The following is a 14,820-nucleotide window of genomic DNA, read 5'->3' on the forward strand; positions in this document are numbered from 1 at the left end:
CCTTTCTGGGCCAAATCAGAAGACAAACCACATAGTAGCTTAAACAGGGAGTGTAATACAAAGAATTATTCACTGTGATAAGAAAAATGATCAAATGTAAGGAAACTATGTGGCTTTTCTAGAGCTGAGGGAGGGCACGCGTATGTGGTGGGTGGTAGGCCAAGCTTGGGAGGGGTTCAGCCCTCCCTGATGAAGGTGTTTCAGCTCTGGGGTTGCAGAGATTGCTGGTTCTACAAGGCCTGAGCTGATCTAGAGATGCTGAGCAAGCAACAGGCACTGTCCAGAGTGCAAGTGGGGAGAAGGTGAATGGTAACCATTGGCACTGGGTGTGGAGTGGGAGTGTGGATGCCAGAGTTAGGGAGGCCTTCAGAGCCAGTGAGTGGGCCAGGCAGCAGCAGCCTCACACGTGACCTGCAGGCTGCTCAGGGCAGGCAGTGGAGTCCAGGTGCCAGTGCAGGCAGGAGACCTTCGAAGCACGTGGGCTGTGCAGCAGCTTTGGTTTCTGTGGTTTCCTTAAGTAAGTTCAGGCTGAGGCTGCAGGGTGGCAGAGGGACCATGTCTGGGCCTATCGCTGGGGCAGGCTCCACCGTGAGTCTTCTATCCAGGCTGCCTACCTTGACTTGCCTGGGAAACTGGAGGAGAATCTCTGCGTGCTACCTGTTCCCCGTGGTCCTTACTGAAAAAAAACTTAACACTGTTCTGAATTTAAAGGTGCCTTACTTAGAGGAGTTCCATTATTGGAGAGCATATGTTGAAAGGTGCATTCAGAGTTGAAACAGTAAATTGGTAACTGATACACTATATAGGCTTAAGGAGGAAAATGATGCAAAAATTGCAAATGATCAGGAGCTTATTGCATTTTTAAAATGGATGGATGGTAGTAGGTATGGAACTACTATGGCATGTAGATCCCTTTACATACATTTTTTAAAAGTGATGTGTCATTTAAAAGTGTTAATGTTTATTAAGATTATGACCAATTTAGTGTATTAAACTTAAAAATTTCCAAAGAATATATGGTTTTTCAAAATTCCTTTAGAATTTTTAGAGACTATGAGAACAAACCATCGAAAACATGGTGATAGAGAATACATCTGGAACTGAAATTGCTGGGTCAAAGGACACAGGCAACTTTAACTTTACAAACTACTGCAGATTTGCTCTCCAGGGTGGATACACCAATTCAAGTTCCAACCATCACTGTTTTCCTCTTCCTTGCCAACAGCTGTTATTATCTTGCCCATTTGTTTAAAATTTTTTTTATCATTCAAAAAGGATGATTCAAGTGAAAATTGATTCATAATACACCTTCCATTTTCTTTCCACAACCAGCAACCCAAGTTAGTAGATTGTACCAAAGTGATGGCCTGCCAGGTTACCTGACTTCTGGGATGGCCAGGAGCTTCAGCTGGTTGCTTCTTGATGCTTTCGCTTTCTTGGAGAGCAGCTAGACTGGAGCTGGGTCTGACAGTGCGCCCTGGGCCGAGCATGCTCTCAGGCACTCACTTCTGATGCAGAGTTCAACCATCCACTATGGACAGTAGGGGCCTGTGAACTTGTGAGAGAAGTATGCTCCAGGTGTTCGAAGAGCAGGTAGAAAGCCTACCTGGGGAGCTCCAGATGTAGCTGGTAAGTCTGAGGGCTTGGGAGCTGGAGGTGGGATGAAGGCTCCCTGCAGGCCTTGACCTTCTGTCTGTTAGTGGCTGATGTATGCTGTCATTGCTGGCTAAACTAGCAGCAGGGTTATGTATGGGAGACTATAAATTAGAGCTTCAGTATTATTATTTTGCCTTTTTTTTTTTTTAAAGTGGCACACCTGCTGCATATGGAGGGTTCCCAGGCTAGGGGTCGCATCAGAGCTATAGCTGCTGGCCTACGCCACACCCACAGCAATGCCAGTTCTGAGCCATGTCTGAGACCTTCACCACAGCACATGGCAATGCCGGATCCTTAACCCACTGAGCGAGGAGGCCAGGGATCGAACCCGCATCCTTATGGATCCTAGTTGGGTTCGTTAACCACTGAGCCATGAAAGGAACTCCTTCAGCATTATTTTGAAATACTTGTAGTGAAAAAAAAAAATCACTTGAATTTGAAATTTACAAGAAATCTCAACATTATACTTAGCATTACATTTAGAGCTGTGAGATTTCATAATTTCAGCTGCATAAGTTTTTGTATGTTGTTAACAGAAAGGTTTAAAAATTATCATCCATTTGTGGGGTGTTTCTCTTGTTGGGTATGTTAAAAATTTTAATAGGTAAAACATTTTACAAGATTTTATTTGAAAGTTCTATACAAATTCAGTGATTTTTTTTTTTCCCTCCAAACTTCTGCATTTTGTTTTTCTCATCAATTATATACAAAGACAACAATGGGTCTTTTTTTTTTTTTTTTTTTTTGGTTCAGTTCCTTCTAGTTTATACAGTACGCTGTATAATATTTTCTATATGTGTCAGGACATGAAAAAGTTTAGGAAGCATTGATATAGACAACATGGTGTGACTGTTGGGTATTATTCACACCTGCTATGTGTTACTCCATTAATGCTGTTTTCTGTTACTGGCTTCATAATGATCTAGTCAGCTTCAGGCTATAAGCCCCAAGCATGTTAGTTTCTGAATCTATGTGTTCAACCCATAAGCACACTGTCCTTCCCATGCCCCAACTCACCAACTCCCTATAACTTCTTTATTCCCAGGATGGTGGAGGAAATAAAGTAATTTTAGATTTATAAATTTCATAAGTTAGTAAGCTTTGTTTTGAAAATATTTAATATGTTTGCTCAAAGACGATCCTGTATATGTCTGTAAGCTGCCAGGCTAACAATATTTGAAACTTTTGATGAGGAATCTTGAGTTTTAGATAAGTAAGGTGAACCCCTCATTTCATAGATGAGGAAATTGAGGCTCAAGGAAGAGCTGGTGATCATGTAGCATTAGAGTCAGAGCTTAGCAGAGAAAACAGATGTGGAGCCCCCCAGTTTAGTGATTTACTTTTTATACAACTTCACTTGTATACTATGTATGTAATTACAAATGTAATTAACAGACTCTATTTTTCTTGGTATATTTCGGGTACTATTTTGGTATTCTGAATACATACACATGTTAATTCATCCAAAGGAGTTAGCTGTGTCCAGGAAATAATTCCAGCAGTAGGTATAATGACAGTTCTTTGTGGATGCAAGATTATTCTATGATGAGGCAGTACCTGGAAAAGGCAGTGTCTGGAATGATTAGGGAAAGAGAGCAGGAAGAAGGAAAAGCAGCCATTTTCTTTCTCATCAATGACAGTCATTTGTCTCAACAACTAAGAATGGAGATTACAGGAGTTCCTGCTGTGGTACAGTAAGTTAAGGATCTGGTATTATCTCTGTGGCAGTGTGGGTTCCATCGCCAGCCGGGTGCAGTGGGTTAAGGATATAATATTGTTGCAGCTGTCGCTCAGATTCCATCCCTGGCCTGGGAACTTCCAAATGCCACAGGTGTGGCCAAAAATAAGTAGATAAATAAATAAATAAAATTGGAGATTATAAGGCCACATGAAAGCAATATGGGGTTTAAGAACTATTTAGTACTGGCATAATGAAGTATTTTTTCATCAAGTAGAGGAATTTTTAAAAATAAGTTCCAGTCTATTGTTGACTTTTCAGCTTATCTTTTGCCATAGTAAGTGAAAAAAATTAAAACCCTCTATTCTGCCTAAGACTTTTTAAGATACACTCTCAAATTTCAGCTTTGCTGCACCAGACTACCTTAGGAGCTCACGTGATTATACACAATATAGAGATTACTGCAGTTTACTTCACACTAAAGGTGTTCAGGCTTCATGTACAATAAAAGGTTACAACGATCACTTTTTAATGCTTTATTCATTGATTAAAAGAATATACATTTAACATAAACCATACAACATCAGTCATCAGGTCAAACATTCAGCTGGTTTCCTTACAGTTTCTGTCAGGAGTTATTTTATCTGATCACATTTATAAGATAAAATCTCACCACATCTGGCATTTACACACACTGTGCCAGTGGATTCACACTACTGATGTACATATAAAATCCGCATGGTATGTGCTCACTGGAGACAAAACAGTGCACACCTGTCAAAAGGTCATTTTAATATAAGATGGTAAAACCATTTGTAAAATACATATAAACTTTTTCCATAAATAGAATCATATCTGGACATCTGTTGCATAAATTGTGTTTCCAAAGCTTACAATAGAGCAGCCAGGTCTCAGCACTGCTGGGCACCCACGTTGGCTACTTACTTTATTATTGCAGACTGTCCTTTAACATTAAATGCACAACATTCGTACCACTTAAAACTGGGGTCAGGTGGAAGTCTCACAGAGACCACGTCTGTACCGCGGTTGCCCTGAAACAGTTAAGTCGGCTTTTAAAGCCTCTCAGATATAACAAGGTTTTAAAACATACTTCATGGAATGTTCTTCATGTATCATAGCAGCTCATACCTGTGATAGAACAAGCTTTCAGTTTTTCCTTTCTTTCCTTTACATTCACTATTCACAGTGAAACAGGTGCATGTTTTTTTTTTTTCGTTTTGTTTTTTTGTTTTTTTTTTTTTCAGAGTTCTGAGGTTGCTGACTGAGCCACAGCACAGCTGTGTACCACAGGTCGAAATTCGACCTTAAATATTACAATCTAGCAGTATCTGGCTGGCCAGAGTGGGCCGGCCCCTGCCAGCATGTGGGCACTTCTTCAGTTAAGTCTATTCTTTGGCAGCTGACACGCGCGCTGACAGAGAAAAATCCAGTGACTTGCTGCTATAGGGATTTCACGACTAATGTTTGTTCGCAAGCATGTGTGTTTACACTCTGTGTTTTGATATTCTTTGAGGAGGTTTTACCCTCACATATTGTTTCTTTCTTCCTCCACTATTTGAAATCTGGGCTAAAAAGCTAACTTGACTGTATAATGTAATTGATGAAGAAAATTATGTCAGATATACTTTTTAAAATATCCAATAATTTGAGTATCATGTTAATGTAAATGTATTTTTAAAACAGGGTTAAGCAATGTTCTATCCTAATAATATACAAAATTCAGAACGGAAACTGATGATATCAAACTACTATATATGTAATAAAAATTAAAAAGTCTTGGCTTTTCTGTGAGAGATAACTCATTGGGGATCATATTATCCTTCCTCTCCCATTTCAAATAAAAATTAATGAAATGCTATCAGAATGCATGAATGTAGTGCATTGCATACAAATCCACCAGGCTATGGACATATATCTATATATGTATAAAAATATTTTGGCTCCTGAGCTCTGAATTGTGACACACAAAGAATAAAAACATCAAAAGGCAGAGTAACTCAGTCAAAAATAAAGTTAGCCAGTAACCTCAGACAACCTTCGGTTGTATATCCTTAAGGTTTGGTAACAATTCCATTAACCGTGAAAGCCCTAAACATTGTCACTTTGAACTTCTAAACCAATACCCGACTACGTTCTTTGATCAAGAAGTAGAATATACATGTGTAATTCTATAAAGCTAATACTGATTAAACACAGCACAAAGGGATTAATTCACACTACTGAAGAAAAAAAAAAAGCAAAACATAATGGGACCCTACTTGCATATGTAACCACAGGAATTGTACATTTAAAAAAAAGCTAAATGTCTTCGCTGAAGCTTTGCATCTCTCTGTAAAAATGACGATTTGGTTCAGTGAAGACACTGAGTGATTCGATGTCCATGACCGCATGCCAAGGTTGACCCAGGCCCAGGGATACCTGCTCAATAAGGTTGTGCACTGGATCCACATCCTGGTCGGCCAGTTCACCTTGGTCAAAATCAATGCTTTCTTCCGTGACTTCGAGTACTTTTAGATCAGAGCCACGAAGACGAGCAATGGCGATGAGGTTGTGTGCCCACACTGTGTAACCTTAAAAATAAGCAAAAGATAAATAAGCACTGTCATTTTCTTGCATTTTATTTGTGTATCTGATAAGTTAGTCTTTTCCACAGATTTATCTCTCACTTATCACTTTGGTCCTTGTCCTTTAAAAATGTACTGAGATTAAAAAAGGAAGTATGATTATTTAGCCCAGGGGAAAAAAAGACTAGAAGTTTTATACTGTCTCTAAGAGCATCACAGTGAATGGGTAGCTGCTGTAATGGTATTCTGATATCACTGCATTTAGTAAAAGAGGAGACATTTAAAGTCTGAAGTGTAATTTTACAGCTTTGGATAGTGATGTATCATAAAGAACAAATTTTTATTTTATATATATGTAATAATACGTAGTAAACTGGTATTTTTTATTAGAAAAAAAAGTCCTCAGAGTTCCCATCGTGGCTCAGTGGTTAACAAATCCGACGAGGAACCATGAGGTTGCGGGTTTGGTTCCTGGCTTTGCTCAGTGGGTTGAGGATCCGGCACTGCTGTGAGCTGTGGTGTAGGCCAGTGGCTACAGCTCTAATTCGACCCCTAGCCTGGGAACCTCCATATGTTGTGGGTGTGGCCCTAAAAAGACACACAAAAAAATGTTGTACAAATTAACATATTGATAGCTAGAATCTAGAAGAGGGCGCAGTGGGCATGAAAGAAATATTCTCTCTTCCTTCTGTGTTATGTTTTTAAGAGATCTTATGATTAGAGGAAGAAATATATCTACTGCAGGTATAGCTGTTTTCTTAAATTAATTTCAAATGCCATTTTTGTGAAATACCATCAATCACATGGCAGAGAAAAAAAGTAAAAGGGGAGCTGGAGCAGAACACTTAGGATAAAACGTTTAAGGAGCATAAATATAAAAATGTGCAGGTCAACTTGTGACAAATGAGTTCTTAACACTGTAGTTGTCAGTACTTTCTTTGTGTGAAAGGTGTGATATCAATCAATATCAAATTGCAACAAACAGAAATCACCTACCATGAATTGCCAGAAGAGACAGCTTTGTGCACCTCCATGCTAACAAAACCAATGGATCTTCATTTCGGTTGTCACTAAGATCTGGAAAACCAGACGTGTCAATCACATCATTCATTAATATAAAATGACTGAGGAATTTGTCATACTGCCTGGATATAAGATCAACAATAGCTCCTGAAACACAAGTGATGTAGCTGTCAAAATGAATCCTCTCTAGTGGAATACTGGGTTTCAGAATCTTTAACATATCTTCACTCTTGATATCAAAAGCCATCATATAGACCCGAAGGTTGGTGCTCTTTCGTGACAAGGCCTTCCAATGCTCGTCATTTGGCATGTTGTCCAAAGACTTGTGCATCACAGAAACATTGTGGACCAGGAGAGAAAGTCGCTGCAAAGGCACATGGTTGTTATCTGTTAAGACTCTTGCCATCTCAGCTGTAAAGTCACAGAAATCCAGGGCAAGTGAGCGCAGATTCACGAATCGCTCCAGTTCGACTGCGGTGATGAGAGTGCTGTTACCCGGAATATTGTTGTCCAGTAAACTCAGGTGCTCCATGGTGTTGGCAATAGCGTTTGAGAGAGATGATAGTGATGTCGGGGTTACTATTTCCAGCATAAACCCACAGGACAGCCATTTCAGTTGCCTACTATTACTGAGTATTTCTTCAAACAGCTGCTGAATTCTGTAAGGAAAACACACACCACACAATCCTGTTGACATTCAGCTCTAATCTTTTAACACTGGCTTTTGAAAATAGGTAATGAAATGGCATGATCCATGAAATGTCAGATCCATTTTCTCTCATTAGTTAATTTCTATCCAACCCCCAGGTAATATTATCATAAATACCATTAAAATTCACATTTAAATATAAAAATAAGTATTTTAAACAGAGAGATATATTCAACATGTTCTTCCAAGTAAAGGAGCATTTTACAACAGTCTGGTAGAAAGGACTAATGATTCACACTTTGTGTTACAGCAAAGGCAAAGGAGAGGAATAACGGTTTTTTAAGCACTTCAAAACACCCCAGTGGTTTAATAATAAAAATGCTACCATTCAAGATCTCTTCATTATCATTCTTTTTTAAAAAACATTCTCTTCTACTATACTATGGTTTATCAGAGAATACTGAATATAGTTCATGTATACAGAAGGGCCTTATTTAAGAAATAGCAGTTTTAAATAGCAATAATTACCCAGCAAATTGTCTTAAAGATTTCTGACACGGAAGAGAATGTATTGACCACAGTATTTCACAGTTAAGACATTTCCAAGATAAAGGTTCTTTTTAGGAAAAAAAAGATTTTTACTCTTCTGGTTGCAACTTACAATTTCTTGGAAAAAAATGAGAATTATCAATATGAGTCCCTTCTCACTAACTATACAACTTACTGTTTAATTTTTTTGCCATCAGGGTCCACCTTGCTGAGGTATGTATTTGACAAACTTCCTTGCTGTTGTAGAACACTGATGTCTCCAAAAAGGCTAAACTTCTGGAGGTTCCTATAAGAAAAGTAATTTAAAATGATTGTCTAAATAATTAAGATAAAAATAGGAATGTTAAAAAATATGCAGAAGGGATATTCTATACAAGTTTCTACCTTATAGCTCAGAATACAATTAAGTCCTTTCAGATTGCTTTTTACATACATACAATCTAAGCAATGTGATACAGGAGAAACAGCATAAGCTTGAAAGAATGAGGATTTGGGCATAACTATTAGTTCAGGAACTCAGTATTTTAATGACCATAGAAAAGTTTTCATAAGGTCCTTGGGACTCAATTCTTTATCAGTAATAACAACATCTAATTTAAAGGGTTTAGAGATGAATAAATAGTAATGACGTATGAAAGAACTATTTAAACTCTCTAAGTTTTACATAATGTTTCCCAAACAACTTAACTTAGTGTGTTAAATGCTCAAGGGTGGGGCACTGTCCTGAAGATATCTTCTCAGAAACATTCTTTGACAAAAGCTACAGAACCTTCAGCAAACATATAGCTTAGCAGGAGAGGTTTAAAAAAAAAAAATCTGTAAAATCTTTCAATTTAATAACTTAGCTACAAAACATACTTTTCTAATAAAATTCTAAATAGGTCAAAATTAATAACAGGATAATGATAAAAACTCCCTGGTGCCAATAATAAAGCTTAAAAAACAAAAATTCAACTGAGATCAATTGGCTTTATTAAATGATTCATGAGTGGGACAGTACCCTACCTATCTAGCAAATGGAAGGGAGTTCTGCAGATCTGTAGAAAAGGAAAAGGTTTTAAAGGTGGATAGGAGGAGGAAAGAGGAAATTATTAGCAAAGAATGCACTGCTTCAGGCAGTAGTCACCCTCCTAAAGGGAATGGAAGGGCTTACAGGGCAAATAACCTCACTAATAATACTGACCAAGGAATTCCAGGTTGACTGATTAAATGCTACATTCCTGGGGGAAATGGAAACTGCAGTTAGGTTAAGTATTACGTGTTGGTTGGTAACATGGGGTTTAGCATAGTGACTCCATTTTAAGTCTGCTATCTTTTTTTTTTTTTAAAAACATAACCACTAGAGATTACATCTGTAACACAAAACTTAAGGATAACTTGAATGAATAAGAAATGTATAGCCCACAAGAATGATAAAATATTTAAGTAATGAAAAATAACATTTCTTGATCATATGTCACATTTTCCCAAATTAACCACCTTGGTTCCACTAAAAAGCCTGATTAAGTACCAGACACTGTGTTCTATCAGACATGACAGTGATCAAGTGCTGTGGACAAGCATATGGTACCACGTCTTACGGGGGCATCTGACACTGTGTAAATCAGAGAAGCCTTCCCCAAATAAACTGATTAAAATAGGACCTGAAGGATATGTGTGAGCTAACCTGGAGGAGTGTGAGAGGAGGGTGTTACAGGGAAAAGGAAAAGCATATACAGAGTCCCTGAAGCTAAAAGAAACAAAGTGAGTTTGAGACACTGTAAGGAACCTAGAACACAGAGAATGAACATAAAATGAAATGAGGCTGCAGGGGTAGAGTTCTATGTTAAATAAAATTTTTTGATTTTTGCCTTCAAAATAATGAGATGCCCTCAGATGATTTTAAGCAGGAAATAACATGATTAAGTTTGTGTCTGGAAAATAATGCTCTATCACTGGAATAGCCTGGGAGGAGGCAGAGTTAAAAGTGGGGAGCCTGGTTAAGAGTAGTTTAGGGGAGTTCCCATCGTGGCGCAGTGGTTAACGAATCCGACTAGGAACCATGGGGTTGCGGGTTCACTTCCTGCCCTTGCTCAGTGGGTTAACGATCCGGCATTGCCGTGAGGTGTGGCATAGGTCGCACACACGGCTCGGATCCTGCGTTGCTGTGGCTCTGGCGTAGGCCGGCGGCTGCAGCTCTGATTAGACCCCCCAGCCTGGGAACCTCCATGTGCTGCGGAAGTGGCCCAAGAAATGGCAAAAAGACAAAAAAAAAAAAAAAAAAAAGAGTAGTTTAGTAATAGAGATAATTTGTAGTGGTAGAGGAGAAGAAAATGGATAATCTCAAAGCTATTTGTAGTAGCTAAAACAGACAGGAAAATGTCCTAGATTAGCTATAAAGGGGTGAGGGAGAGAGTAGTCAAGAATAACTCCTAAATTTTCTGGGTTGTGGAACAGCATAGACAGTAGAGCTTTTCATTGAGACAAGGATTTACAGAAATGAATCAGAAATTAATTAGGGCCTTTGGGGGCTTAGGGGGGTAGAGGTGAGATGGTAGAATAAGATTATGAGCTCTGTTTTGCACATGTTGAGCCTGTAGTGCCTTTAAGATAGTCAAGATGTCAAGTAGGCTATTCCAAGTCTAGAGCTGTAACAGATATGTGGATGGTATTGGAAATAATGGATGAGGACAATGGGGCTTAGGAAAAGAGGATAAATGAGAAGAAAAGCAGGCAAAAAACCCAAGTTGTGAGGAACTCCAATAATTAGAGAAGGCTGAGGCTGCAAAGAAGAGGTCAGAAGTTAAAAAAAGCCAGAAATAGGGAAGTCGCAGAAACAAAAGAATAAAGTGATCAACAGTAGAGTCATGGGGTATCATAAGATGAGGACTAAACATATCCAACTGGCATAGCAACACTGTGATCAGAATGGAAGTCGTTTTGTATGGTGTGATATGAAGAGGTCAGATTGGATGTGAAGAAATAGAGACAGTGGATAGAGACAAATATTTTTAAAAAACGTGCTGTGAAAAGGAGTAACAGAAGGGACCAGAGAATACATAAAAAGCCTCCAGATGAGAGAGGCAAAGCTATAGGAGAGTGGATGTGGCTCCTGATTAGGAAGACAGCAAAGGATGAAGGAACTTCTGTACCAGATAGTGAAGCATACAGTATCAAAGTTAGTAATGATATTAGCAGAAAAAAAAGGAAGACAAATCGATGGAATAGAACAGATAGCCAGAAATGAACACTGTTACATGGTAGAGTTTAATAAATGATAAAGAAGGTATTACAAATCAATAGAGAAAGGAAAGGCATTTTTAATAAATGGCATTGGGAGAAGTAATTAGCAATTTCAGAAAAAAAAATCAAATTAGAGCCAATTCTGACCTCATAGACCAAAATAATCAGCAGAGATGCTATGGCATATGATAAAAAGTCAAATCAAACCCAGTATGAAAATGTAATAAATTTTTATCTAACTTCTAAGGGATAAAGCTTTCTAAGGTTAGAAATGATGGAATAAATCAGAAAGGACGAGGTAAATTTTTGACTACATAAAAATGAAAAACTTGATATTCAATATATACCTCTAAAAAAGGCAAGCCAACATAATTAGAAAAACATTTATAACACATGCTATAGTTATTTTTTAAGATATAAAAGGATCTCACATACAATAAAAGAAAAAAATTAAGAATCATACTGAAAAACAGGAAGAGGTTATAAAATAATAAATGCAAAGCAGGTCAATGAAAATATTAGGATTACTAATAGAAGAAAATCAAATAACTTTTCTTGACTTCTAAAAATTTTAAATTAGAAACTAATAAACCTAATATGCTTTCCATTTGATTACCAAATAAACTGTATTCTTAAAAACATTTCAAAGGAAGAAACCAACTTATAAATTTTTTCCCATTTTTAAAAGACTTCTGAAAGAATGTTTATTTTTGGAGAATAAGCTTTTATATAAAGTAGAAAAAAAGATATCACATTCCATTTCTAATAATATTCAGAGAGCAGAGTCCTATACAAGTCACACAATCTCAGTATTTTTCTCCCTCCAACCCAGGTTCCCTTAATTACTACTGTACATCCATAACACTGTGCTTGTGGTATTAAAACACAGATGTGAGGGAATTCCCTTTGTGGAGCAGTGGCAACGAACCTGACTAGAATCCATGAGGATGTGGGTTCGATCCCTGGCCTCGCTCAGTGGGTTAAGGATCTGGCAATGCCATAAGCTGTGATGTAGGTTACAGACACAGTTCAGATCCCACATTGCTGTGGCTGTGGCGTAGGCTGGCAGCTGTAGCTCTAATTTGATCCCTAGCCTGGGAACTTCCATACGTTTTAGGTGTGATCCTAAAAAGCAAAAGCAAAAACAAAAACTGAAAAACAGGACACGAATGTGACAAACTTTATTTCTTCCACAAAGGACTAAACAGCTACAAAACTACCTTCCCATCTGTAAATAACTAGAAAACTGGGCAAAATATGTGAGAAGACTTGTTACACACTGGACAAGAAACAATATAGGACTATAATCCCTGAAAGATGGAATAAAATGAGATGAGTACTATGAGTGCTTGGAAAAGTTCTAAGCTGAAACCCAGGGTTAGGGGACCCATAGAAAGGCCAGCAGTCTCCTTGAGTTGAGAAGACAAAGATTTGGGAGAGCCTAAAGTGGCTAGAGTTTGCAGGGCAGACAGCCAGAGACAAAGAGAGTTCTACAGATTTGCAGAAAAGTTTGCAAAGACATTACCCAGGTCTTTGGCTGAGCAATAATGATCTCCCTTTATCATTACATAGGGACCTTCTTCATCTTTTAAAACAGAATTTGACTGAAAGACTATTTTATACAGGTTTAGTCACCTCTGTTCTCTTTTGGTTTCCATTTGCATGGAATATCTTTCTCCATCCATTCACTTTCATTCTATATGTATCCTTAAAGCTGAATTGAGTCTCCTGTAGGCAGTTTATTGTTTACATTCATCCACTCTTTCTTTTTGTTTGAGAACTTAATGCATTTCATTTTAGGTAATTATTGATAGTAAAGGACTTCCTTGCCATTTTACTATTTTGTTTTACATTTTCTTCTATTTTTCCTCTTTTGCTGCTTCCTTTATGAGATTTGTTGATTTCTTACAGTGGTATAATTTGATTGTTCTTACCTTTTGTGTATCTACTATATGTTTTTATTTGTGGTTGCAATGAGATTTGTATAAAATATCACATAGGTATAACAATATATTTTAAGCTGATAATTTCAATCACATACAAAACTGTACACTTTTACCATCTCCCCTTTTATGGCACTGATGTCACACTTCATATTTTATACTCTATATCCACTAACGAATTACTGTAGCTATATTGTTATTTTAAGAATTTTTTTCCCATTTAAAATTTTATTTTAGTTGATTTACAATGTTGTGTCAATTTCTGCTGTACAGCAAAGTGACCCAGTCATACACATATATATATATTCTTTTCCTCATACTATCTTCCATCATGTTCTATCACAAGAGATTGGATATAGTTCCCTGTGTTATACAGTGGGAATATTTTTAATACCTTGTCTTTTAACCTTTATAGTAGAGTTAAAAATTATTTACGTACCACATTATTAGAGTGACTGCATATTTACTTAACTATTGCCTTTTATACTTTTACGTATTTTTATTTTGTAACTAGCATTCTTCCAATTCAACTTGAACTCCTTTTGGCATTTCTTACAAGGCTGGTCTAGTGGTGATGGAACTCCTTTATTTTCTTTTTCTGAGAATGTCTTTATTTCTTTTTCATTTCTGAAGGGCTTTTTTGCCAAGTATAGTATGCTTGGTTGGCAGTGCCCCCCCCACTCTCAGCACTTTGAATAAATTACCTACTCCCTTCTGGCCTTACAGGTTTTTGCTGGGGAATCTGCTAATAGTCTACAAGGTTCCCTTGAAATGTGATGTGCTGCTTTTCTCTTGCTTTCAAAATTCTGTCTTTGAGATCTGACAATTTTATTAAAACATATCTTGGAGCATTCTTCTTTGAGGTGATCATGCTTTCCATCCTTTGCAGCTTTATTGTACATCTGATGTTCCTATCTATCCCAAGCTCTGGGAAGTTTCCAGCCCTTACTTCTTCAAATAAGCCTTCTTTTCTCACCTTCATGGAAAATATATAATACAATTTATATACTCATTCTTTTGATGTTATTACACATGTCCTGTATGCATGCTTTCTTCACTTTTTCATGTTTTGTTTTATTCCTCTAAGTGGCTAATTTCAGAAGGTCTTTCTCTGAGTTACTGGTTCTTTCATTTGTATCTGTGAGTCTGCTTTTTAAGTTCTGACTGAATTATTCAGTTCTATTGTATAGGCAATTCATAGAGCTCTATTTCCTTGAGCTTTACTAGTTTCCTTTGGTAGTCCCATGTTTGCCTGCTTTTTTTTTCTTCTTTCATTTTTTAAAGGTTTTATTGAAGTATAGTTGATTTACAATGTTGTGATAATTTCTGCTGTACTGCCTGATTTTTATTGATCCTGTCTAGCCTTGTGTTAGTGTCTATCCATGTGAGGATGCAAATATGTCTTCCGGTCTATATAGACTGGTTTCATCAGGTAAAGATCTCCTCCAGTGAGGTCCTCAGACTACTGAGATTGCTTCTAAGACCACAGCTGAGCTGGGTTGGAGCCGGGTCATG

The 14,820-nt window shown here is 37.5% G+C and overlaps 1 protein-coding gene across 1 annotated transcript in view; it reads right to left on the reverse strand.

Annotated features, from left to right (window-relative positions):
- Positions 3,856 to 14,820, reverse strand: part of FBXO33 (F-box protein 33) — a 38,668-nt gene continuing 27,703 nt past the window's right edge. The window contains exons 2-4 of the mRNA XM_001926592.7: positions 8,316 to 8,426; positions 6,916 to 7,601; positions 3,856 to 5,925 (exon numbers count right to left, since the gene is read on the reverse strand). Of these exons, the coding sequence (XP_001926627.2) occupies positions 5,654 to 5,925; positions 6,916 to 7,601; positions 8,316 to 8,426 (1,069 nt within the window). The 3' untranslated portion in view covers positions 3,856 to 5,653. The remainder of the gene's footprint in view (positions 5,926 to 6,915; positions 7,602 to 8,315; positions 8,427 to 14,820) is intronic.

The sequence above is a fragment of the Sus scrofa genome, chromosome 1 (genome assembly GCF_000003025.6).
Source record: "Sus scrofa isolate TJ Tabasco breed Duroc chromosome 1, Sscrofa11.1, whole genome shotgun sequence".
Taxonomy (NCBI): domain Eukaryota; kingdom Metazoa; phylum Chordata; class Mammalia; order Artiodactyla; family Suidae; genus Sus; species Sus scrofa.